General features: G+C 43.6%; 1 protein-coding gene across 3 annotated transcripts in view; it reads right to left on the bottom strand.

Moving 5' to 3' along the window:
* Window positions 1-27477, bottom strand: part of CCHR1.PART0H19orf47 (chromosome chr1.part0 C19orf47 homolog) — a 1064431-nt gene that overhangs the window by 894482 nt on the left and 142472 nt on the right. For all 3 annotated transcript variants that reach the window (XM_044081485.1, XM_044081402.1, XM_044081316.1), the window contains one exon: window positions 20596-20683. In XM_044081485.1, coding sequence (XP_043937420.1) covers window positions 20596-20683 — 88 coding nt within the window. The remainder of the gene's footprint in view (window positions 1-20595; window positions 20684-27477) is intronic.

Here is a 27477-nt window from a genome sequence, read left to right as displayed (position 1 = left end):
CCTAGACTACATGAGACATTGAAGAGCTCTCTATCATGTAGCCCAGGCTGGAATGACCCTGACCCAGAGTAGCATCCTGCCCTCACCAAGAATGATACCTCAGTATAATGAAAAAATTATCAGTTTCAACAACTGGCTAAGCTTCTGGTGTCATTCAAAGGGGATCCAGTGTCTGTCAGCCTGGGACGACATGCTCGACAAGCCGTGTTGCTTCTCAAGACAGACTGCTTGCACCTGTCACCCCCTAGGCTTTCGAATACTGGCCAAGGATCTTGCTGCCCCCATTGGGCGTTTTTTAGGCAAGGCTCAAAAGTCAAACCCACCTCCGCAAATAGCACAATTAATAAAAAACTGAGGGTTATGCTACTCAACGCCAAGAGTTTAAATCTCAAAATGCACGTGCTCAAAGCACTCCTCAGTATGGAGAAAGTCATTTGTGCAGTAACTGAAACCTGGTTCAAAGCTCCAGAGAGCACCCCAGCACTACCAGGCTACAATTCGTACCACACGTTACGGCCACAGAACACGGACCGAAACACAAAAGGAAAGGGTGCATCCGTATTCATCAAGGATGCCTACACCTCCAGGATTGTGGCGCAGCATGATGCATCTGAGATCATCCATGTGCAACCAACATCGGGTAAATCTGCAATGCAAATTGTGGCCTGCTACAGATCACCCTCCATGACCCGGGACCACCACTCCACCTTTCTGGAGACAGTGGAAAAAGTACAGTTTTGTACCTACCATAAATGTAGATGTCCGATAGGCATGCATCTGCAGTCCTTACAAATGGGTTGTCCTGTCGTCAGGCAGCCCTTCGGTCGGCCGGATTCCAAAGTCTGGGTCTGGCCTCGGCTGGTGTCGCACTTCACCCGACGTCATAGCTGCAGTTCTTCGGGTATAAAGGCATCAGCCGACGCCATTTTCTGCAGCGTTTCTTGCCCCAGATGCCAGGTGCCCTCTAGGAAGGCTAAATTTGGATAAATGCAAATGGTTCCAAATAGTAGAGAGCAAACAAAAATAAGCATGTATGTACATATATACAAACAAATACACCATAATAGATTCCCCCAGCTAGCTACAAGATGGGCAAATACCCTAGGAGTACCACAGAGGGGAAGGAGGGTGGGTAATCCTGACTGCAGATGCATGCCTATCGGACATCTACATTTATGGTAGGTACAAAACTGTACTATGTCCTTCAAGGATGCATCTGCAGTCCTTACAAATGGGTAGAATACCATAGCCAAACTGGGGGAGGAGGAGAAATAAGATTATGGTGTAGTTAAGATCCCTTGCAAAACAGCAGTGGCAAAACCTGCTCGGGATCTGGAGTATAAAGGTAGATTATAATGCTTGGCAAATGTATGCACGGAGCTCCAAGTAGCAGCCTCTAAAATGTCTTTGGTAGCCACTCCTCGTAGGAAAGCTGTGGTAGTGGCTGTTGCCCTTATAGAGTGAGGCCTGATGTTTTCTGGAGTTTTCTTCCCATGGTAGGAGTAACAAAATCTAATGCAATTTCCTATCCACTTAGAGATTGTCTGTTTTGAAATTGCTTTTCCTTCCATTCCCGATGAATATGCTACCAGTAGTTGGTCAGTTTTTCTATTGCCCTTGGTCCTGTCCAGGTAGTAGCGTAGTTGTCTATGCACATCCAAGGTATGCAACAGTCTTTCCCCCCTGTTCTGTGGGTTGGGGAAGAATGTAGGTAGATGGATAGCTTGATTTAAAGATACCCTGGAGACCACCTTTGGCATAAAAGTAGGATTTGTTCTCATGGATACTCTATCTTGATGGAAGATCAGGAAGGGCTGTACTGCCATTAATGCCTGTAGCTCAGATACCCTTCTTGCTGAAGTGATTGCAAGCAGGAAAGCAGTTTTCCATGATAAGTATTGTAAGTCTGCTGTTGCTGCTGGTTCAAAAGGGGGGAAGTGTCAATTTTTCTAGCACAAAGTTCAAGTCCCACGCTGGCAATGGTGGCTTCCTAGGTGGTTTTACATTTTTAATTCCTCTCAGAAACTGCCTGAGCAGAGGATGTGAGAAGACTGGAGGATCCAAATTGTATTCTGCTGAAATAGCTGATGCATGAATCTTAATGGAAGAATAGGACAGGCCGTTGTGGAAGAGCTCTGCCAAGTATTCCAGGATGTTGGCTATGTTTACCAGTGACACATTTTCTCCCTTTGCAGCACTCCAAATGTGATATCTTTTCCATTTCGCTGAATAATTTTTTCTTGTTGAGGGTCTGCGAGCCTCCAAGATAATGTCTTTAACCCTTTGGGATAAATTTGGGTTATTTGGTCTTATGCAATGTTCCAGGCAGTCATCTGCAGTGTTTTCAGGTTTGGATGCAGGGTGTTGTAGTTGTTCTGTGTTAACAGTAAGGGAACTAGAGGTAGAGTCCATATTTGTTCCCGAGACATGCTCCTCAGTAATGGGTACCAATGTTGCCTTGGCCAGTCTGGAGCTATCAGGATGATCCTTGGATGGTCCTCTTTGATTTTCAATAGCACCTTGTGCATCAAAGGAAGTGGTGGGAATGCATATGCTGTCAGGTTTTTCCAACTGAAAGATAGGGAGTCCACTTTCCAAGCTAGTGGGTGGTACGTCCTTGTGCAGAATTTCTTCAGTTGGTGATTGCGTGGGGATGCAAATAAGTCTATCTCTGGTAGTCCCCACTTTCTTGTAATGGTTTTGAAGATGTCCAGATGCAGCATCCATTTGTGGGCATCCGTGGTAGTTCTGCTTAGTATGTCTGCTAGAATGTTTTCTTTTCCTGGCACAAAAGTTGCTTGTAATTGAATGTTGAAGCTCAGGGCCACATTCCAGAGGTCCTTTGCCATCCGGCATAGAGGGTACGAATGTGTGACTCCCTGTTTGTTGATGTACCACATAACTGTGGTGTTGTCTGTCCTTATCAGCAGTTGACCTTGTCGAAGAAATGGTCTGAATGTCTGAATTGCCAGTTTTACTGCCAGCATCTCCTTTTGATTTATGTGTAGGTGCAGCTGGTCTTGAGTCCATAAGCCTTGTATGCACTTGTCCAGCATGTGTGCCCCCCAACCGAGGTCTGAGGCGTCCGTTGTGATTGTCTGGCTTGGTTGAGTGCTGTGGAAGGGCAGACCCTTGTTTGATTGACAGGCCTGAGCCCACCATTGGAATTCTTGCTTCAGGCATGGGATTATTGGAATTTGAGTTTCTAGGCTGTGCTTGTGCTGAGACCATAAATTCCTTAGGTACCACTGTAACTTCCTCATATGCAGTCTGGCATGTGGAACCAATATTATGCAGGATGCCATGAAACCCAAGGCTTGTAGGACTTTTCTTGCTGTTAGCTGGTTTTGTTTTGTTAATGCCAAGAAGTAGAGAGGGAGTTGCTCCTGTTTTTCTACTGTTAGGAATGCCATTTGTTTTGATGTGTCCAGCTCTGCATACAAAAAGGTTATCCTTTGGGATGGTATCAGCCTTGACTTTTTTTACATTGACTGTGTATCCCAGGGCTTGCAGTAGATAAATGACCCTTTTCAAGTCTTCTGTTAACTTGTTTTTGTTGTCCGCTTGTAACAGGCAGTCGTCCAGGTAAGGGTAGATTTGGATTCCTTGAAGCCTGCAATGAGCAATTACTGATGCCAGGCATTTCGTGAACACTCTGGGCGCAGTAGATAAGCCAAAGGGCAATGCTGAGAATTGATAATGCTCTGATCCTGCAAGAAATCTGAGGTATCTTCTGCAATTTGGTCATATGGGGACGTGCAGGTATGCCTCCTTGAGATCTAGAGTTACCAGCCAAGACTCCTTGCCCAACATGGGAAGAAGCTGCTGTAGGGTTAGCATTTTGAATTTTGGGACAATGAGAAAAGTGTTTAAAGCGGACAGGTCGAGAATAGGTCTCCATTGGTTTTCTTTTCTTGGTACCAGGAAGAGTCTGGAGTAAAATCCCTGTCCTTGCTCCATAGATGGTACCTTTTCTACAGCTCTCATCCTTAGTAAGTGAGTTATTTGTTTTAGAGCTTCTGCCTTTTGATTTGGAGGTAGGTTTGGCATTCCTCTCTTCCTTGGTAGAGTATGGAAGTGAAACCTGTAACCTTGGTCTATTGTCTGCAAAATCCACTTGTCTCCTGTGATGTAATGCCAGTTTACTGAAAATAAGGCTAGCTTCCCGCCTAAGGGTGCTTCTAGTTGTTCCCTGGTAGGCGGTGCCAGAGCCAAGTCACTGTGATTGCCCTGTAATAGTGGTGGTGGCTGTATCTGTGGCTGCACCTCGCTGGTTGTTAGCCTGCCACTGACGTCCCCTGTAGGCACCTCTGGATTGACCTCTGCCTCGAGCGCCTATTCCTGCCTCTCTGAGCTCTGGAGGTGTCTGGAAAGGACCAATTCTTGGAGGGCCAATTCCTGCTAAACCTTGGAGGTTGGACCTGTAAGAAATCTTTGACTGTCTGGACAGATTTTGCCTTCTCTTCCATCTTCTTCAGCACCTGTTGTGCAGGAGAGCCAAACAAATTGATCTTGTCCATGGGAGCATCTAGTAGCTTTGATTTGACATGGTCTGGTAAGGCCTGCTCTTTTAACCATGCATGTCTTCTGATCACTGTGCCAGTCATGGTTGATCTAAAGGAAGCTTCCAGTGCATCATAGCCGCATTTTAAGGAATGATTACTGACCTGCTGTATATTCTGTACCATTTCCTGAATAGATTTTTTGTCTAATGGTTCATCCGAGGACAGCTGTTTAGTTAACTGGTCTAACAAATTCTTGATACTGGATCATATGGAATTGACAGTTCAAGGCCCTAGCTGAAAGAGTAGCAGAAGTGTAAACTTTTTTACCCCATCTCTCTAAGGACCTGGATTCCCTTTCAGAGGGGAGGGGGTTCTTTGCAGAGGTAGCTGCTACAGCCTTAGGACCCTGGGAGATAGTTTCGGGATCTGCAAAAGGAGCCTTATACAAGTGATGATGTGTGTCCGGGACCCTGTAGTACCTATCGGGCTTAGCAGGGGCTGGAGGTAGAGTATCAGGAGCAGTACAAGCATCATTAAATGCATCATCCACAACAGAGAGGACTGGAGGGATGGCTAAAGGCCTATGCTGTGGTAAATGCAGAAAGGTTCTAAGCCTTTTTCTGGAGTCTGAAAAATCCTGGCCCTGCCACTGAAATTGTTCCCTCATAGCATGCAAGGTTTCCCCAAAGGAAAATTCCTCAGGCGGAGAGGCAGAAGGAATGGACTCTTCAGCATCAGAGTCTTCATAAGGGGAGAAAGGGCCCTCTGGAGGGTTTGTATCATCTGAATCATCAGAGGAGTCATCTGTAGAAACTGGCTCAGGGGGCTCTGCTCGAGGCCTCTTCTCTGGAGGAGGGTGAGAGGCCCTGTCTGGGTGAGGTTGGGATCCCCGGATCAAAGAAATGAGATCCTGTGCTAGACTAAGCATTTGTGTAGTTGAGCTAGGCCTGTGAGAGGGGGTCTTAGCAGGCACAAATTTGGTAGATTTAGCTGCTTTAGCCCTGGCAAAGGCCTTAATCGACATTGTTGCAGGTGGCCTAGCAGCTCCACGTGCAGGGGTTGAAATATCCAAGGGTAAAGTATCAGATAATTCCTGGGAACCTGCAGGAGGTGGAATTTCAGAAGCCGATTCCACCAGGTTGGATGAGGCCTCGGCTGGAGGTAAGTTTTCGGCTGAAGGAAGAACCGCGTGCTCAGTTTCAGCCGAAACAGAGACACTCGCGGTTGGCTTAACCGCGGTTTCGGCCAAAACCGCGGACCGCGAGTGTCGGTCCTTTTCCTTGCGCTTTTTAGATATTTGCGTAGTCGGAGGATCCGACGGCATAATAAGCGAAATCGGGCGAAAAACTCCTCAGCAAATTCAGACCGACGTCTAAGCGTCCGTCGGTTAAAAGAAGCACAGGCTAGACAAGCTGCTACGTCGTGGTCTGGGCCTAAACAAGGTAAGCAGTAGCAGTGGAAATCTTTATGAGGTATTTGTTTCCCACAAGTTAAACAGTTATTCACTTTTTCTGACATCAGCCGAGGCAAGAAAGAGTCCCCAACGGGGTACTTAGCTTTTTAGAAGTCTTCGGTAGTAGAAGAAGTATTCGGTAGTAGCAATCTCTGGTTCTGACCGACCGGCACTTGCGAACAGCTTCTGCTTCGGGCGCCACGCGGCAAGAAAGACTGAGGAAAATGGCGTCGGCTGATGCCTTTATACCCGAAGAACTGCAGCTATGACGTCGGGTGAAGTGCGACACCAGCCGAAGCCAGACCCAGACTTTGGAATCCGGCCGACCGAAGGGCTGCCTGACGACAGGACAACCCATTTGTAAGGACTGCAGATGCATCCTTGAAGGACATCATGAAGGCCCTACCGAACACCCTGATATTGGGCGATTTCAATTACCCTACCATTAACTGGGAAAACTACTCGAGTACAAACTCCCAGGTCCAGCGCTTCCTGGAATTCATCAACTCAAATGCCCTGGATCAGCTGGTAAACTCCCCTACCAGAGATGAAAACATACTGGACCTGGTCATCACAAACATAGGCGACAGGTGTTCCACACAGGAGGTCAACCAGTCACTGGTTAGATCAGACTATAAACTAACAACTCTGGATGTCCACACCCCACCACCACCCCCAACTAAGGAAACCACAGTAAAAAAAACCTTTCTAAAGCAAACTCTGCCTTACTTAAGACAGAGGCGGTAAGTTTCACAGCCCCCACACTAAAATATAACACTGCCCAAGATGCAGAAACCTTTACAAATGCACTCTATGAGCACCTACATCATCTCTAGCAAAATCAAGACTCACTCCTCTAACAGAAGGAAACCAGTCTGGTGGACCCCTGCCATAAACAGGCTATACAATAGCAGGAGGAAACTAGTTCAGCAAAAAAGCAAATTCCAAGAAGACGCATCCCTGATCAGTATCAGTAAGAAACAAAGGTCCCTCATAAAATCATCCAAGGCTAACTTCAAAAGAAAAATAGCCAAGGATTCAAAAGACAACCACAAAGCCTTCTTTAGCTATGTTAAGAATCTAAGTGGCAACTCACAGATATGCACTGAACTAGTGCAAAATAGCACAAAATATACTGAACCTACTGACATTGCCAACATCCTGTTCAACCTCAGCCTCTCCACAAACTATGTGCCCATAGAATGGCGCACAGCAACAGTTATTCCACTCCACAAAGGAGGGGCCACAACTGACCCTGGTAACTATCACCCCATAAGCCTGACTAGCCTGGTCTGCAGGGCTATGGAGCGCATCATCATGGAACTCATTAACAAAGACATTGGGAACCTCCAAACACTTGACCCACCCAGTTCAGCTTTGTTAAGGGCAGATCATGCCTACTAAACCTGGCTGACTGAGACAGTCACCAAGGCAATAGACTAGGGAAAGCTTGTTCACACAGCCTACCTTGACCTCGCTAAGGCTTTCGACAACATTCCCCACTCCGGTATTACAGAAAAACTCTTCAGCGTGAACATAAACCCCTACGTCACGAGATGGGTTGCCAACTGGCTTACAGACAGAACTCGCGATAAGAATGGAGGGCTCCACGTCCAACTCTAAACCAGTCACAAGTGATGTCCTGCAAGGCTCGGTCCTGGGACCCCTACTGTTCGGCATAGACTTCTCAGAAGTACAGGCAAATACAGGACAACTATGGCTAACCATATTCGCTGATGACTGCAAACTGGGAGCCATAATTGACTCTATGGCTGACATGGACATCCTCCAAAAGGGCCTTACTGAAACCGACACCTGGTGTCAAAGTCATGGCCTTAAACTAAATGCCAAAAAATGCATAGTCATCCTGCTTGGGGGAAAAACAAAACACCCACGAATTACCACATAGGTGGCAGCCCCCTTAATACAGAAGAGGTAATAAGAGATCTGGGGACCCAGGTAGATGGTAATCTCGCCTTTGACAATCACATTGCCAAAGTAGTTAGGAAATCCTTCTATGTGGCCCATCTAATTACTAAAGGGTTCGCATCTAGAAATAAAGAGGTTATAGTGCCCCTCTACTCATCACTTTTCAGACCCATCATAGAGTACAATACCCCATTTGGAATGTACCTCACGACACTTCCAACAGCTGAAGAGACCACAAAAGTACCTCACCAAGAGGATTACTGGCCTCAAACATATGTCCTATGCAGCCAGACTGAAAAAACTCCGGCTGTAATCAGTGGCATATCGCTTACTCAGAGGTGATCTCTGCCCGACTTACAAAGCCTTGTCCAACTCAGAATTGATGGACATGCTCCACCTAAAGAAATCCAAGTCACTGCGAGCCACGTGCTCTACTGAGCTAAACCTTGCCACAACAATAAATAGAACATGCCGGAGGGATAGATTCCTGTCCCAGAGACTCCCCATGCTTTGAAACAAAATTCCAAACTATATTAGGCAGAGCCCCACATTAACACTCCAAGAGAAACCTTGATGAGTGGATGGGTAACAGAAAATACACCCCTGGGATCACTTCATTGGCTCTGCTTGACAGAGGATCAGTTGATTAATCACACTCTGGCTAGGCTTATAAACGCCCTCGGGCAAATAGCCTAGTACCTACCTATGACCCTACGAGGTGGATCCAAAGTCTGGAATATATGTGGCAGAGTCCTATCCAAACCCATACGTTGAGGAAGAATGAACAGGACCAACATCAGATCTGAATCATGCATTTTTGATAATACAAATTTTCATAAATTTCTTCAGAAATCGACCCTCTTTGTTATACTTCCCCTACTAGGTCCCCTGATGCAGCCTCACTATTGCAAATAAAGTTCCAGTCCCCAACTAGAAATTAATATTTCCTATTGAAAACCGATCTCTCAAAAATTTCTTAAAGCTCCACAATGAAAGTTTTCAGTACAATGAAAATACATGCTAATGCAATTCTCCTCCCTTGGCAATAGCCCCTTAGTTCCACATATCTACCATTATTGGGTTTTCTTCCTCCTCTCACTATTTGAGCTTCTCTAGCAATCAGTGCTATTACTCCCCTTTCCCCTGATATTCTGCTGAATCAATCCTGAAATCCTCTCTCCATTCAATTCACGTGCTCATTTCCTTCAAAAATGTGTTTCCAGTACTGCTGTGTGTACAGTGCATTTCTTAGCACAACTCAATACTCTCCTTTTTTGTCAAAACCTGTAAGCCCATTTACATTCCAAGATAATATGGACTGAACAGCCACCATGATAAAAAGCTACTGTTCCTGCCTATTATACATGGCCTATTTTTTTTAATGTGTACTTCCAACTTTTGTCTTATGTGCACACTATTTGGCAGGGTGATCTGTTCTACGGTTTCTTCTCATCTCCACTGGAACCTATGTCATATTTTTCAATACATTTTGCTTTAATGAAAACCTTCAAACAAAGTAACTAAATACATTTTTAGAACTCTAACCCTAATTAATTTAAAACCACACACACAGATATGTATATTAAGTTTACTTCCAGATAGGAACAACGGTTTCAAACCAGCAACTGCACCCACAGGCATTACTCTGAAGTGCATGTTACTGCGTCTGTTCCTACTTTCACCAATTGTTGTCTATTCCCTTATCGTCTCTATTCTCCTATCAGATGTGAAAACATTAAACACTAAGAAAAAAATGTTCTAGCTGCTTATAAGTAAATCTAAATTGTGTACTGCTCTATTAAATGCATTACAGTATTAAGGCTGCTGACGAGGCTCAAGTGAAAAAGTGTCTGATGTTTTGGTTAACTGCTTATGTTTGTCACTGTACTTTTAAATTGTGCATTCCCTCAGCGCAAAAAAAGTTCAGGACTCTGTAGATTAATTCTTTGCACCTACCAGTGTTTTGCCTCAGTGTACTACTAATCAGAGATCAGAAAAAAAATCCAAAAACTTTGCAGATGCTTTGAAAGAATGTTTGTAAATGTAACTCAGAACACAATGTACAGAATTCACCTGGTCAACTTTCTCCAACCACAGACTACTACTCTCCCAATGAAAGAATATGTTACTAAGAAAAATAAGCCAATACCTTTGCAGATGCAAGAAAAGCACAGTTGTCCAGGAACCTACCATAACAGTACATCTACTACTGATCACTACTGCAGTATTTCAGATGGATTTTCACCACTGATGTCTAACCAGGGTACCAAAGCTTAAACCTTCACTGCAGCATACATCTGAAGTATGACCTCTGATTGCAATCTTAGGGATATATTAGCGGATGCACGAGTGTAAAATCTCAGACTATCTCAAGCCAGCAGCCTGAAGATATCAGAGTGATAAGTAGTCAGCTAGGAGGGGCAAAGTAAGAGAGGAGATGGCCCCCTCAGTCCCTGAGTCTGTCAGATGGGAGAGAAGGGAGAGGACTAACAAAGGAGGAAGGAGGGTGGGAAGAATACTGCAACAGTGATCAGTAGGACATTTACTGTAATGGTTAAGTTCTTACATAACTGTACTACGTCCTGAATTAAATCACAGCTGCAGTATACCAAACAGTTGGGTGATTCACAAAGCTTAAGAGAACAGTAGTAAGGATGGTAGAGAATGGTGAAAATTGGTGACTGGGTTGGCAGGGATGGAAATCCAGAAAGCACAGACCTAGCAAAGGCAGTCCTGGACCTTGAAAAAGCATCTATTCTGTAGTGTGTAGTGAAGGTCTGTACAGTCGGGTGGCATCTTCTAGGACTGTCCTGGAATCCTACCCTTTGTACACAAGGCCCCAGGAAGAGGCCACTGCTCTGGCAGTGTGCTCATGGAAGGTAACACAAAGATTTGACATGCAGAGAGTATCAAGAAAAACTTACAAATCCAGCTAGCAATGATTTGTTTAGATATTTGCTGGCCTATTTTTGAGTCCACGGAAGACAAACAGCTTGTCTGACATATAATTAGACTTAGTTTTTTCCAAATAAAAAATTATTGGCTGTCTGTGCACATCTAGGGAATGTAAAGAGTCTTTTACCCCTGTCCCGAGTGTCTGGAAGGAAAGTGGGCAGATCAATGGCCTGGTTGAGAAATCTACTTTACCTCTTTAGGCATGAAGGGGGGGTTAACCCCCAGGGACACAGTGTCCTTGTGAAAAATAAGAAAAGGTGGGACAGCCATGAGTGCCTGTAGTTCTGAGACTTGCCTAGCAGGACAGAGCCAGCAACAAAATAGTATTCTAGGTGTAGAATTTGATAATAGAAGCAGCTGGCTCAAAAGGAGGAAGAGTGAGTTTATCTAGGACAAAGTTCTGGTCCTAATGTGGAGGTGGGAGTTTTAATTATAGTACCCTTTTAAGAAATTGTCTGACATCAAGCCTGAAGATAACGGGGGGATGAGGGAAAGGCAAGCTGAAATGGCTGAAAGATGGGCTTTAATAAAGGAATTTGCCCGACTGCTTTTCATGAGCTCGCACAGGATAACACTAGAGAAACCTCAAATTTTGTAGGGGCTGGTTTGTTTCCATGATACCATATAGAAACCTTTCTTCCATTTTGCAATGTAAGATTTTCCTGTGGTAGGTTCTCTTTGCTTCCTGAAGAATCAAAATCAAGTCCTCTTAAAACTGGTGTCTGGAAGAAGGGATCATCTTATCGTCCATAGACTTAGGATGAAAGATGAAAGGTCGGGTGAAGTAGTGACCTCTTCTGTTGTGTAAAGTCCACTTTGTGGGGTAGTGTGCAGTGACTACCCCTGGCCAAGTGATAGAGAAGTAGTAATCAATGCTGACTTGACCAAAAGGGAGTCAGCAGTAATTTATTTCTTCTTCTTTTTGAATCTTTAGTAAAATTTCTGGTAGTAGAGAAATGGAGGGAAGGGAGACATCTCTGTCCACTGAAAAGAAAGTTGATCTGTCCTCCATGCCAGGGGGCAAGCAGTCCTGTGCAAAAGAGGGGGAAACTGTTTGTTGCTCTCTGAAGCAAATAAATCTGTGGTGTACCCTACCCTGTGGATTACGTCTAGGACAACCTGTTTATTGAGAGTCCATTTCTGGAAAGCTTCTATGGACCTGCTTAGTGAGTCAAACAAAACATGTTTGCAGGACAGGCATGTGTCTCAAAAATTACCCTTTCTCTGGAACAAACACCCTATTTCGTGTGAGGTAGAGCTCTTCCCCAAGCCTTTTCAAATGCAATTTGAACCTACAGATGGGAAATTGCAAATTCACCCCCGGCTTGTCACCAGTCTCTCTTATGGACAGAGGCAGTTGTTGATGGCCAAATACATAAGCATATACCAAAGTTGCTCTAGACTATGGGCAATGATAAATGGGAAAATTGGGACATGAATGGATAGACTTGAAAAGATATGCAGAGAAAGGGTGATGGGGAAGGCAGGGTTAGAAGGAAAGTAGAAAGCTAAAGGCACTTTAGATATTAAATTTAGAACTAAATTTAATTTAAGTTTTAGTTTAAATTAAAATTTTTTAAATTTAGAATTTAGGTAGATTAGATTTGTTTTCTGTTTGAACTGCGGTGGTGGTGCTGCGGCAGCGTTGTCGCCTCACAGTTAGACGTTGCCCATTCGATTCTCAGTTAGAGCATCTTCTGTATGGCGATATGCGTAAATGGGCGTTCCTTCGTTGAAGGTTGTGTGTTAGGCCCGGCAAGCCAGCACGTAAAAATCTACTGCCAATCATTAGCGTACCAGAGTTCTGCTGTGGCGACCCTAACCGGGAAAAGCCGAAAGACACAAAGATTTGTTTTCCGTTTCCTCGGTCATCAAGTAAATGTATCATAATGCAATTCTGATGAAAAAAGGTATGGTTAAATGTTCTACACAGATGTTCTCATTACATAATGGTATTACATAAATAGAGTAATTCCTCTCTCCAAAATACTTCAGATTTAAATGAACTTGATTCCTGCCAGAACTCCATTTCACTGTACTTTTTTTTCTATACAGTACAGTCTACCGCACCAATCTGCAGCATGAGTGGGGCCAACCATGCTTAAAAGGCAAAATAAAGCTTATGTTTTACCTTTACAGAATGCTTACTTCAAGGTTGTTCAATATCAAAATTATTTTTTTCATAAAGAGAAGATTAATCTTCAGTGCTAACAGAAATATAACTTCTAAATCTTGAAAAGTAACAGGGCTTTTAAGAGAAAGGTGCAAATTTGTTACTGATACTGCAAAGGCCATTTGGTGTATCCTAAAGATGATCTCCCTGAAATAAATGTTTCAAGTCTGCAAATAAAATGCAGAGCAGTGTACCATTAACTTCAGCAACAAAATGAAACTACAAATTTATGGCAGTTATAGCTGACACATTTATATTTTTCCGACGGAAAAATCTCTGGTATGGAAGCATCCCCAGAACATACTGACCTCACCAATTAACATGTGTACTTAATACAGAGTGTCTTATTTACACAAGCTGGAGACCACATACTGTTTATCATTTCCACTGAAAGCCTGTTCCAAATATCATCCATTTCAGTTAAGTAATACAGCCTCACATTTCCTTATTAGGCAGTCTCTACTTTCATGACACGACCCTCAGTTTTTCTGCATTTTTTTTTAAATCTCAAAGCGTTCTCCTTAAAGTGTACATAGGTCAGCATACCAACTAATTTCCCGTAGTACATTTTTCATCTCCACTTCTCTTCAAAAGTGTAGATAGCAAGGACAGAAAAGGTCCTCACTACAGAACATCTGATGACAGAGACAAAGGTGTCACTACTATATCTTCCATATGGTCAGTCACCAGAAATGGAAAAGTAGACAAAAGTTAAATAGTATTAGCAAGAGTACAGTTTTCAATGATACCTACCCCCAGAACTAACATCTCCCAATGATTCCACACTTGCTCTTGTCTCATTTGCATAAAACTAACAGGTTATCTAACAAATACAACAATATGGCATAGTCTCGAACATCTTGCAGAAGACAGTACAGTTGTGTATACTTACCATAAATGTAGATGTTAGAGTGCATTCACTGTTGCAGTCATTATACTTGGGTTATCCTGCCGGCAGGCTACCCTCAGTCGGCCTGAATTCCAAAGTCTAGGTCCAGCGTCGGTTGCTATTGCCTCTTCCCTGACGCCAGTGCGCCAGGGGTATAAAAGATGCAGCCGACCCCATTTTCTTCAGTTTTTCTTGCCCCAGATGTCAGGTGCCCCCAAAAGGGAAGGCTAAAAATATGCCAATAAAACATGCATGTACCAAAATATATTATACCTTCATCTACAAGCAAATGCACCACATAGGTTGTATAGATTAGAGAAGTGCAGTTAAGTTCCAGCAAAAAGAGATTAGGGATGGTGGGTGGGTAAACTGGACTGCAACAGTGAATACACTCGAACATCTACATTTATGGTAAGTGTACACAAGTGTACTATGTTCTCCGTATTTCACTGTTGCAGTCATTACACTTGGGTTGAATCCCAAAGCTATGGTTGGGAGGCTGGAGCTAAATAGCATTAGGAGCAGCTATGAGGCCCTGCAGAACTGCAGTGGCAAAGCCTGCCCTGTATTTAGAGTAGAGTGGTAAATGATAGTGCTTTGTAAAGGTGTGCACTGAACTCCAGGTAGCAGCCTCTAAAATGTCTTTGGTTGGTACTCCCCTGAGGAAGGCTGCTGAAGTGGCTGCTGCTCTGGTTGAATGTGGCCTAATGCCCTTAGGCACTGGCTTGCCATGTTGCGAATAGCAGAAACGAATGCAGTGGCCTATCCACTTTGAAATAAGTCTGCTTTGAAATAGCCTTTCCTTCTGATCCTGCAGCATATGCCACTAGTAGTTGCGCAGTCTTTCTGAAAGCTTTGGTTCTGTTCAAGTAGAAGCGTAGCTGTCTGTGTATGCCCAAAGAGTGCAGAATTCTCTCCCCCTTATTCTGTGGGTTTGGATAAAAAAGTAGGCAGATGAATAGTTTGGTTAAGCACCACACTAGACACTACCTTAGACATAAATGTCGGGTTTGTCCTCAGAGAAACCCTGTCTGGATAAAAAAATGATAAAAGGTTCCACAGCCATGAGTGCCTGTAGCTTTGAGACTCGCCTTGCAGAGGTTATTGCTAGGAGCAGAGCTGTTTTCCAAGATAAAAATTTTACATCATCTATAGCGGCTGGCTCAAAGGGGGGCAGAGTGAGTTTTTCCAAAACATAATTGAGGTCCCACGCAGGTATCGGTGATCTCCTTGGAGGCCTTAAGTTTTTGGCTCCTCTGAGGTATTGCCTTAAAGGATGAGAAAAGATTGGTGGCTCTGTATTGTAATGAGCCAAAATGGCAGAGGCATGAATTTTAATTGATGAAAAGGATAGGCCTTTGTCCAGCATCTCAGTTAAGTATTGCAAAATCTGAGGAATATTTGGTACTGCTGTGTCAATTCATTGTGCCTGATTCCAGGCACAGAATCTCTTCCATTTTCCAGCATAAGATTTTCTCTACTAGGCCTCCTGGCCTCCAAAATGACATCCACCACCGCTTTAGTGAGAGGTGTGTTTTTGTAGGACTGCATTATCCACCATGCTGCCAGATTTAAAGTCTTGAGTTGGCTGTGCAGGATCTGATTGTTTTGTTGGGACAGTGAGGTATCTGAGGTATGGTCCAGGCTGGGCATTGAGACAAGTTCCTTAGGATTGGATACCAGTACTGGCGGGGCCAGTCTGCGGCAATCAGCATTATTTTTGGCTTCTCTTGTCTGACCTTTAGGTGTACCTTGGGGAGGAGAGGCAGTGGAGGAAAGGCATATACTGTTAAGTTTTTCCAGCTGAAAGATAGGGCATTCACTTTCCATGCTTGTCTGTGATAAGTCCTTGTGCAGAATCTTTTTAGTTGGCAGTTGGGAGGAGAGGCAAATAGGTCTATGTCCAGGCATCTCCATTTCCTTGTTATCATGTTGAAGACTTGTGGGTCCAATTTCCACTCGTGGGGATCCATGAGGTTTCTGCTTAGTTCGTCTGCCAGAGTATTTATCTTTCCTGGCAGGAATTGTGCCTGCAGATGTACTTGGTAAGTCAATGCTGTGTCCCACAAAGTCATAGCAAGTCTGCAGAGGGGGTAAGAATGAGTGCCTCCCTGCTTGTTTATATACCACATGACCGTGGTATTGCCCGTCTTTATCAGTAGTTGTCCCGGATGAAGTAGGTCCTTGAGGGCTGTCAGGGCATTCTGAACAGCTAGCATCTCTTTTTGATTGATATGTAGATGCATTTGGTGGCGGACCATGTGCTTTCAATACATCTTCCTGCCATTTGTGCCCCCCAGGCATAATCTGATGCATCCGTTGTCAATGTTTGTCTGGCGGGGGTAAGGTGAATGGCTGTCCCTTGCTCTGGTGACAGGCCTTCGCCCACCATCGAAACTCCTGTTGCAGGCAGGGAATGAGAGTAATTATTGTTTCCAGGCTGTGGCAATGCTTAGTCCAAACACTTTTTAGGTACCATTGAAGTTTCCTCATATGCAGTCTTGCATATGGAATTAGCAGAATGCAGGATGCCATAAAGCCCAAAGCCTGCAGAATTTTTCTTGCAGATAACTGGGCCTTTGTTGCTAACAGTTTGAAATAGGAAGTCAGTTGCCTTTGTCTGGCGTGAGATAAGCCATCTGGGCAGTTGTATTTAAGCTTGCACCCAGGAATATTATCTCTTGAGAGGGTACTAGTTTTGATTTCTGTTCACTGACTGTGTACCCTAGGCATAGTAGTAATCTTTTTACAAACGCCAGATGCTGTAGTAGAATGTCCTTGTTCTCTGCTTGTATGAGGCAGTCGTCCAAGTAAGGATATATTTGTATTCCTCTTTGTCTGCAGAATGCAATTACTGGTGCCAGGCACTTTGTGTAGACCCTGGGCACAGTAGATAAGCCAAAGGGCAGTGCAGAGAATTGGTAGTGCATTGAGCCAGCTTTGAATCGGAGGTATCTTCTGCATGTTTGTCTGAATGGGACATGCAGGTATGCCTCTTTTAGGTCTAAAGTCACAAGCCAAGCCTCCTTGCCCAGCATGGGCAGAAGCTGCTGTAGGGGCAACATTTTGAATTTTGGTATATCCAGATATGTTTAGAACAGATAAGTCCAGTATTGGTCTCCAGGCTTTGTCCTTTCTGGGTACAAAGAACAGTCGAATAAAAACCTTGTCCCTGCTCTTGTTCTGGTACTTGTTGAATGGCCCTCATGTCCATGAGGGATGAGACTTGTTTTTGTGCCTCTGCCCATTGTTTTTTTTGGTAGGTCTGGCCAACCGTTTGCCCTTGGCAGGGTATGAAAGTGAAACCTGTAGCCCTGTGACACTATGTCCAAGACCCATTTGTCCTGGGTTATGTGCCAATTTTGAGAAAAAAATGCTAGTTTTCCCCCTAAAGGTGCTGCCAGAAGATAAGTGCTTGGTGCAGGCAAGGGGACGTCATTGTGACCGTTTCCTGTAAGGCTGTGATTTGTCTTCTACATTTTTGGAGGTAGAAGCACTCCATTGTTTAGACCTGCATGAACCTTGGGGCTGGGATCTGCCTCTTGGGCGTCTGTATCTGCCCCTTTGTGGTCTGTCTGACACTGGAAAGGACCAATTCTTTTTAGGCCAGTGTCTGCTAAATCTCGGGAGGCTGTACCTGTAAGAAATCCTTGACTGTTTGCATAGATTTAGATTTGTCCTCCATTTTCTTTAACACCTCTTCTGCTTTAACACCAAACAAAGTATCATGCTGTAATGGAGCATCTAATAATTTTGCTTTAACATGATCTGGTAGATTTTGTTCCTTTAACCAAGCATGCCTCCTAATGGCAGAACCCGTGACAGCGGCCCTGCAGGAGGCCTCCAAAGAATCAAAACCACATTGCAAAGTATGCTTTCCAACTTGTTCAGCTGCATGCAATAAAATCCTGCATTTCTTTGTTTTCTGTACCTTCAGAATTTAACATTTTCTGTTTAAGCAGTGACATAATATTATTGCTGATATTTGAGCATATGAAACTGACAATTTAAAGCCCTTATAGCCAAGGCAGCAGAGGTGTAAATCTTCTTTCCCCATCTGTCTAATGCCCTAGAATCCCTGTCGGAGGGGGTAGAAATTTTTGCAGTGGATGCCTTGACCCCTTTGGGACCCTGAGAAATAGTTTCTGGGTCAGCAGCAGGGTTTTTGAAAAGGAATTTATGAGAGTCAGGCACCCTGTAGTACCTGTCCGGTTTAACAGGAGCTGGAGGTAAGGAGTCAGGGGTCAGACTGAACTCTGAAAATACATAATCTACAATGTCTAATACAGGCGGAATAGCTAGGAGCCTGTGTTGTGGGAGTAAAAGGAAGTCTCTAAGCTTTTTCTTAGATTCAGAATAATCTTGGCTGTCCCGGTGGAAATGTTCCCTCATGGTATGCAATGTTTCCCCAAAAGAGTAATCCTCAGGAGGAGAGGCTGAAGGGATAGATTCTTCAGCATCAGAATCCTCATAGGGAGGAAGAGAGTATTCCTGATCAGAAGAAGAATCAGAAGAAATGGAAACCTGATCTGAAGATTCATATTCTGTCTCTTGCCTAGGCCTCTTATCAGGAGGGGGATGGGAACCCCTGATAAAGGTAATTAAGTATTCGGACATTTTAAGCATCTGATTTTTGGGCATGGAGGCCTGACCATGAGGCTGTTGTACTGGTTTCTCTCTCTTTAAAGATGCTTTAGTCTTTGTCTTTGCAGCTGGAGTCGCTTTAATGTACAATTGAGTAGGTCTGAAAACACCCTCAGAAGCAGATGCCTGCTCAGCGGCTCCAGATCCATCTGAGGGAATAGTTTCCGAAGGTCCAACACCTTGAGCTTCCAGTGGCCTAGGCGACTCCACGTGGGAGTCTGTAGCGGCCTGCGGGTCCAAAGTAGCGGGCATCAGGGGCTGCGAAAGCGCCTGAGAGCCGGTGAACCAGCGACTGGCTTAGAAAAAGCCTAGTCGGTTTTAGACTTCTGATGCCTGTCCTTTTCTTTTTCTTTGCATTTCTTGTGAATTGCAGTAGTCTGTTGGCTATCCGGCAGCATCGTGTAATTAAATCTTTTGCCAAAATAGTGAAATGCAAAATCGTACCAGCGCTTTATAGTGCGCTGGTTAAATCTAGCACAAAACCAACAAGCAACATTGTGGTCAGGGCCTAGGCAAGGAATACAGTAAGAATGAAAATCCTTATGAGGCATTTGCTTCCCACAAGAAATACAATTATTAACTTTTTCTGGCATCGGTCTGGAGCAAGAAAAACGTTTTCCCCAACAGGGTACTTAGCTTTTAATGAAGACTTGGGATCTAAAATTCGAACACGAAAATCTCAGGAGTCGGCCGACTGGCACTTGCAAACTGCTTCTGCTTCGGGCACCGCGCGGCAAGAAAGACTGAAGAAAATGGCGTCGGCTGCATCTTTTATACCCTGGTGCACTGACGTCAGGGAAGAGGCGACAGCAACCGACGCTGGACCTAGACTTTGGAATTCAGGCCGACTGAGGGTAGCCTGCCAGTAGGATAACCCAAGTGTAATGACTGCAACAGTGAAACACGAAGAACATCTTTGTGATCATGCTTTCCATTCTGCCAGCATCTCTCACATCCTGAAAACTAAGTGCTATTCAACTGTATGCGCAAACTCAGAAAACATATCAATTCAGCTGTAAATGCTTTCAATACAGTACTCAAAGCACATGGCATACAAAGAAATATCTAAACTATATGGATATTAGAAAAAAATGTAATTGATGCTTCCATTGGTAAAAGTTGTGAATTTCTTAAAGCTTATGCACAGTCAGAACCTGTATGAAATGCATCTATGTAAATCATCCAACCGACTGAACAGCTTGAACATGACCAGGAAAACTAAAATGAGGCAAAGAAAGACAGGAAACATGACCCACTAGGCTACAATGAAATGAGATACAGTTCAAAACAAAAACTCTCAAGTTAGGATTTGAAAAAAGGTCGTCAAGATCTAGTAATCATGCAGTGACCTCACCTCTACTCAAGGAAGGTTATGCAATAAACAGTAACTACATAAAAGTCATTATGTACAGTGGATATAAAAAGTCTACACACCCCTGTTAAAATGCCAGGTTTTTGCGATATAAAAAAGGAGACCACAATAAATAATTTCAAAACTTTTCTCACCTTTAATGTGACCTATAACCTGTACAATTCAATTGAAAAACAAATCTGTTAGGGGGAAAAATATAAAAAATAAAAAAATGTACAATAAGCTGGTTGCATATGATAGACTCCTACCCAAGATGACAGTGCTGTAATTAAATCAAAAGGTGCTTCAACAAAATATTACCTCCAGGGTGTGCACACTTATGCAACCAACTTATTGTGTTTATTTTTTTTATTTTTAATATTTTTGTTTTTCAATTGAATTATACAGATTTATAGGTCACATTAAAGGTGGAAAAAGTTTTAAAATTATTTATTGTGGTCTTTACATCACAAAAACCTGGCATTTTAACAGGGGTGTGTACACTTATATCCACTGTACCATCTCATCAAGGTTTACTGTGGGGATATTAGTAATAAAGCAGGGTATGCTACCAGTGGAAATAAACACATTTTGCCATTTCAAAAAGTCTTAAGAAAGTTATAATCCTTGTAGTGCATCTGACCAAACCATAAACTAATATTGTAAGATTGTACTTTTTTTTTTTACCCAACTTACCTGTTATCCACAAATGTAATTGCATAGTTAACAGCAAAGCCTGGAGGAATACCTGCTTCTTTAAAGAACTGGATCCATTCAGATGTTGCTAAAAGACAAACGGACAAAAGAAAATTGTCACAATAATTTCTAAGACAACAAATGCTAACATATACTAAAAAGTAGAGTTTTCCATAAACAAAAATGCTTTTCGCTCTAAATACCTCCCATTCTGTACAACATTAGTGCAGGCGGTATGAAAAAGTAAAGCTGTGAGTAATCCTAACCACAACAGCACATTTTCAATACACAGACTGCTGACTTCTGAGCATCTGCCTAGATCAGGATCACAGCTGTAAGATGCACCTTAATTTAACATTTATTGTAGTATTCACCCATGGCCACATATAGTTTGGCTACCTCTGGACCAATTTTATCTGCAAATTAAACAATTAAAATGACTCTGATCAAATCTATTGTTCTAGGTTACAAGCATTTAACACAGAACTCTGTATACATAAGAATTTATTACATTAAGGTTAAATTAATAACGTAATGGTTACATAGGCACAGATTAATACAGGCTACTGTACAGTAGAAAAAAATCCTGTACATTAGTTCCTGGTAGTGCGGTAAGGCAAGCAACGCAATTGGGGTCAACACAAAAAATCCACAAGTCTATTAATAGCAGATTTTCCTTAAGTGTCTTTTGGTCCTTGATGTGCACTGTGAAACAGTCCTACTTCCTCTAGCCACTCACACTCAAAATACACAAAGAATAATTTCTTAATCAACACTAGCTCCTGAAGTCCAACTCGGTTGTAGGGAGACCTGGTTAAAATGTCCCCAACAGCACACTCCACTTTCCCTCACTGAAGATGGACTTACCGTTTATGAGATGGCCAGTTCCACAATTGGCAAACTGTTATCAGTGTCTTTGGTTCCCTTTGCAGAGTATACAGAACTATAGCAGTCCTTCAGCAAAGCTATTCCAGAATCTGCCTGTTAGCTGGCAGCTGACATTCCAACTAAGACTGGAGAATGAAGTATGAATGAATATCTGCGTGCCTGACCAAATGAATCAGTTCTTCTACAGTATTTATCTTCTAAACAGAGAAATTTTGGAATTCTTTGCTCTGTTTCTGCAGCGAGTCAGGTCCAGTTGTATATATATGATCCTCTTTTTCCTGTTGGCCTTTGGATCGGCTGTTTTCCTTTCCACTGTCCATTGTTTCTCCGGCAAAGTATATCCTGGAAGAGAAACGGGGGTACCAGCTGTGCAGCCATTACTAAACTTTCATTTCACTTGAGTTTTACCACTTTTTTTCGGACCGTTTGACACATCAGAGAAGTAGAATGGACTTCATTTTTTATATATACAGCTCTAAAGTATATGCACTGTGTTGGCACCTCAGTCTGTGGTACTGTGTTGAAAAGATACCCACTGCAGATGTTAGGCAGATGTCCCAAATAGGGGCCCCTGTGCTTCAGTCTCAGCCAGCATTTTTTTTTTTTTTTTTTTTACCTTAGCTAGAACAACAAACCTTAATTGCATGCCTTTTTGACTGGAAAACTGACTGGAAAACAAATCTTTCAAATGGCATAGCTTCATGCATTTTGCTTCTCTTTGATTTTCTTACATATCACAGGATAGGTTAGGAAGACAGCAAGATTAATACACATACTATTTTAAGGCAGATGCAATCAATACACTAACAATAACTGATAACGTACAATGTTTGCAAACCATGTGACAACTGTAGCTGCAATGTATGTCTGCAATAGACTGCTTCGCTATAAATTTGTCATTTACATAAATGCAACATGGCCCATGTCATACATAACTTAATGAAGATGTTTTTTGTTTAAAAAAAAACAATAGATAAAACACTAACCATGGCTATCAATATTGCTAATACACATTTATATTTGTGTTTTTCAACTGGAGTTGCACGTTTTCTTCCTCTTGCAAAACCTTTAAACAGACTGAAGTGATTAGGTATTTAAAACTTGGCATCACTTCACTGCAATCTGCATATCTGAAGTTTCTGGAAATTGTAAACAGCAAAGCAAAGTCAGACTTTATAGGTTCATAGGTTCATACTAGGCTATCTGCCCTAGGGCATTTATAAGCCTAGCCCAGAGTTTTGTGACTTTCGCCACCCCTTTAGTTTGAAGGATACTATGCCCATTATTTAGCTGTGCCTCTGTCAAGCAGTGACACTGAGGTGATCCCTGGGGTATATCTGCGATCTCCCATCCATTGGTCAAGATTTCTCTTGAACAAGGCCAGCGAGGTGCTCTGCCTCACATGTACCGGGATTTTGTTCCACAGCATAGGGAGTCTCTGGGTGATGAATCTGTCCCTCCAGCACGTCCAATTTATGACCGTGTCAAGGTTCGAGTCTCGTGTTCTTGTAGATCGGATGGATTTAGATTTTTTGAGGTGAAGCATGTTCATTAATTCCGGGTTGGACATGGCCTTGTATGTCAGGCACAGGTCACCTCTGAGCAGGCGGTAAGCGACTGAGTAGAGCTGGAGCTCCTTCAGTCGGGCAGCATAGGACATTTTTGAGACCCTTGATCCTTTTGGTGAGGAACTTTTGGGGTCTTTCCAACTGCTGCAGGTGTCTGGTCAGATACATTCCAAATGGGGCGTTATACTCAATTATCAGTCTGATGAATACAGGGGAATGATGACCTCCCTTGACCTAGATGTGAATCCCTTTATGATCAGGTGGGCAATGTAGAAGGTCTTCCTAACTACTTTGGCCACGTGGGTGTCAAATGAAAGGTTACTGTCTACCTGGGTCCCCAGATCCCTGATAACCTCTTCTGTGCTTAGTGGATTGCCACCTATATGGTAGCTCGGGGTAACCTTGTTTTTCCCGAAGGGTATGACTATGCATTTTTTAGCGTTTAACTTTAGGCCATGGCTTTGGCACCAGTTATCCGTTTCTATGAAACCCTTCTGAAGGATATCTGTGTCTGATGTGTTTTCAACTATGGCGCCCAGTTTGCAGTCATCTGCAAACTTTGTGAGCCATAATCCTCCTGTGCTTGCCTGTACTTCTGAAAAGTAGATGCCGAACAAGAGTGGACCCAGGACCGAGCCCTGTGGGACACCGCTTGTGACAGGCTTGGAATCAGACATGGCGCCAGCAACTCTGACTCTGTGGGTTCTGTCACTTAGCCAGTTTGCAACCCATCTTGTGACGTATGAGTTTATATTTAAGCTGGTGAGTTTTTCTATGATGCCCGAGTAGGGTATTGTGTCGAATGCCTTTGCCAGGTCAAGGTAGGCTGTGTGGACTGCCTTGCCCTCATCTATGGCCTTGGTGACAGTTTCGAAAAAGTCAACCAAGTTTAAGATGCATGATCTGCCCTTGACAAAGCCAAATTGGGTTTGATCCAATGTCTGCAGGTCCCCTATGTCTTTATTTATGAGTTACATTATGATCCTCTCCATAGCTTTGCAGACCAGGCTTGTCAGGCTGATGGGACGGTGGTTTCCTGGGTCGGTGGTGGCACCGCCTTTATGTAGTGGGACCACAGTTGCCGTACGCCACTCCTTTGGTACGTATCCTGAGGTGAGGCTAAGATTAAACAGCTGCCCTAATTGCGGGTTTAATTCCCCAATGAGTTCGTGGATCACACAGCCGGGGACACCATCTGGTCCCATGGATGCTGTGTTTTTCGCCTTGGAGAGAGCTGTTTCTCACCTGAGCGTTAGAGATGTTTGGGAGGCTACAATCCTCTGGTATAGATTGTTCTCCTTTTGGGGGGGGGGGGGATTTGCACTGAACCGGTCAGCCAATATGTTGGCAATGTCTGTAGGTTCAGTGATCTTTACATCATTTTGAACTAGTTCTGAGCATGTCTGGGAGTTTCCTCCCAGGTTTCTAACATAACTAAAAAAGGCCTTGTGATTGTCTTTTGAGTCCTTGGCGATTTTTCTTTCAGTTTGCCTTGGATGATTTTATGAGAGCTCTTAGTTTTTTACTTATAATGATCAAGGGTGTCTTCCCTTTTAGGGATTTTGCTCTATCTTGTAGTAGCTTTTTCCTTTTGTTGTAGAGCTTGTTTATGGCTGGGGTCCACCAGATTGGACCCTTGCCTTTGGTACAAAGAGTCTTTGTTTTGTTTGGGATTGCCTGATCCATGCAGTCTTGGAGGTGCTGGTAGAAGGCAATTGTATGTGATTCAGCGGTTTTAATGATGGTTTCCGCTGGTTCAGGGGCCTTGAAAGAGACCACACCAGTCCTAAGAAGTGTGAAGTTGGCTTTAGAGAAGTTTTTCACTGTGGTCTTTTTTATCTGGGGTGGGAGCGGGATGTGGACTTCCAGTGAGATTAGTTTATGATCTGACCTCACCAATGAAGGGTATACCTCTGGTGTTGAACATTGTGACCCCATGTTCGTGATGATGAGATCTAGTATGTTTTCGCCTCTTGTGGGTATGGTGACTAGTTGTTCCATGGCATTTGAGTTTATGAACTCTAGGAACTTTTGGGCAAGAGTGTTGGAGCTTGAGTAGTGATCCCAGTCTATATTTGGATAGTTGAAATCACCTAGTATGATGGTGTTTGGGGTTACATTTATCCCCTCCAGAGTTTTCAGGAAAGCTGTGTGAGGTTCCTGAGTTTGAGGGTGTGGCCTGTAACATGCTACAAATTGCAGAGCAGTCTTGCCTACAGTTAATTGCACCTGGATGGTCTCCGATGCATTGTGCATTGCCACCAACCTAAACGTGAGGGTATCCTTGATGAATATGGACACCCCTCCTCCTTTCTTGGTGTTGTCCGGATTTTGGGGCCGGAACGCATGATATGAGGTAAAACCTGATAGTGTCAGGGTGCTCCCAGGAGCCTTGAACCAGGTTTCAGTCACAGCACAGACATCGATGTTCTCCATACTGAGAAGGGCTTCGAGTGCGTGCATCTTGAGGTTGAGACTTCTGGCATTGAGCAGCATTACCCTTAGTTTTTTCCTTTGTTTTGTTCTAGGGTGGTAGGTTAAGAATTTGAGCCTTGCCTAAAAAAGGCCCTATGCGGGTGGCAAGAGCATTTGCCAATATCCGGAAGCCCAGGGGTGACAGGTGCAAGCCGTCCCTTGCGAAGCAACGTGGCTTGTCCAGCATGTCATCCCAGGCAGACAGACATTGGATCCCCTTTGAACGACACTAGTGATTAAGCCAATTATTAAAGCTGATCATCTTGTCACTGTATTGTGGCATCATTCTTGGTGAAGGCAAGATGCTGCTCAAGGTCAGGGTCATACCTGCCTGGGCTACATAATCAGAGAGCTCCTCTATGTCTCTTTTCATGTAGTCCAGGGAGGTGCGTCTCAGGTTGTTCACACCAGCATGGACAATGACTAAGTCATACCTGTACCTGCTGTCGAGTGACCCGAGTGCTTGCGTTATGTGGCGGATTCTAACACCCGACAGGCAGCTTACTGTGACCTTCTCCTTGCTCAATCTGGTGAGTGGGACGTCAGTGTGTCTGACTATGGAGTCACCTATGACAAGAGTGTCTGGCACTGTGTTTGGCCTTAAGGGATGTGACTTTTTGGCACACTGACTTTGTGGTCTGTGTGTTGCATGTGTCTTGGTCTGTGGTGGCAGTTGTTTGGGTGTCTGCTTTGGTGGCCTCTGCTGTTTTGTAGATTTTTGGTCAGAGCCTCCGAGTATGTCTTTATGTGTTTATGTGTATGATATGAGGTTGTGTGCTATGTGAGACTGGGTTTGTGGCGTGTGTGGTTACCTTCTCCTCCTGTCTGGTCTTGCCAGTCCTATGTTGAGAGAGCTCAGCCTCCAGTTTGGCTATATAGTTGCATCTCTCGCATGTGTTTGTGTTTTGTGGGAGAAGGAGAGGGTTGTCTGTGTACATGAGGCAATTGTAACATTGCCTCAATATTCCCAGATTCATCAGCTGAGCAGGAGAGGACACTAGCAACTGACCCCTCGACATGCTAGAAGGAAAAAAGTTAAAAACTTTGTGTAGATGGGTTTGAAGAAAGACTTCTAGGGATGTGGATGATCGAAAAGGGGTAGTAGGCTGGTAGGGTGCTGTGTATAAAAAAAGTGATATTTCAGAGTAAAGAGTACTTTGGGGGCAAGTGCTAGGCTATCCGGATAGAGAATAGTCACTTAGGAATCAATTAGATCTAAACTATTAGGTATAGAATAGGGTGGTTAGATTATCAGTACAGCTTAGGAAGAGCTGTTCTAAGGGAAAAAATGAAGAGTGGACTTTAGGTAGCCTGAATAGTTTAACCTTGATTAACCGCCGCTGCTCCTGTGTGCTCCTGTGGCAACTCCGCGCTAAAGCGCGCTTTATAGCAGGGGCTGGAAAAGACAGGAAATGACCCAAAATGGCCAATAAACTACAAGTTACTGCCTTAAACCACTCCTCTGAGGACAAACAGGCAGCTCAGTACTCCCCACTCCCACTGGTGAGTAAAGAAGCTTCCCCCTGACCAAACAAGGAAAATGGAGAAACACAGGAACCAAGACAAAGCCCAGGGATCAACAAAATCTGATCACTGGAACACTAGCTAGGAAAGTATGGAAAACAAGGATATTTTTTTGTTTTTTTTCAAGTTTTTTTTACAGAAAGACAGAAAACACAACAAATGCTATACTTCGACTAATTGCTATCAAAAGCTAGTACACTTGAGTGTATTAGCCTGTAGTTTAACTTTTAAGCAAAACTTAAGCTAGCAAGTGCAGTAAACAGTTTGAGCTTGTAAAAACAGTAAAAACAGGTAATACTTCGATAAAATAAGCAGAAACAGTGGTCGAAAGTCACAAAAGATCGAAAAAGCCAAGAAAAATACTTGAAATCTGGAAAGTTTGTCTTTTCTGGTCTCTGTTGCTCTAGGAACCCTGCTGGACACCACG

Source organism: Protopterus annectens, chromosome 1.part0, assembly GCF_019279795.1.
Source record: "Protopterus annectens isolate FY-2018-M chromosome 1.part0, PAN1.0, whole genome shotgun sequence".
NCBI classification, from domain to species: domain Eukaryota; kingdom Metazoa; phylum Chordata; order Ceratodontiformes; family Protopteridae; genus Protopterus; species Protopterus annectens.
Note: the sequence above shows the minus strand (reverse complement) of the source record. Positions and strands in the feature narration are given on the sequence as shown.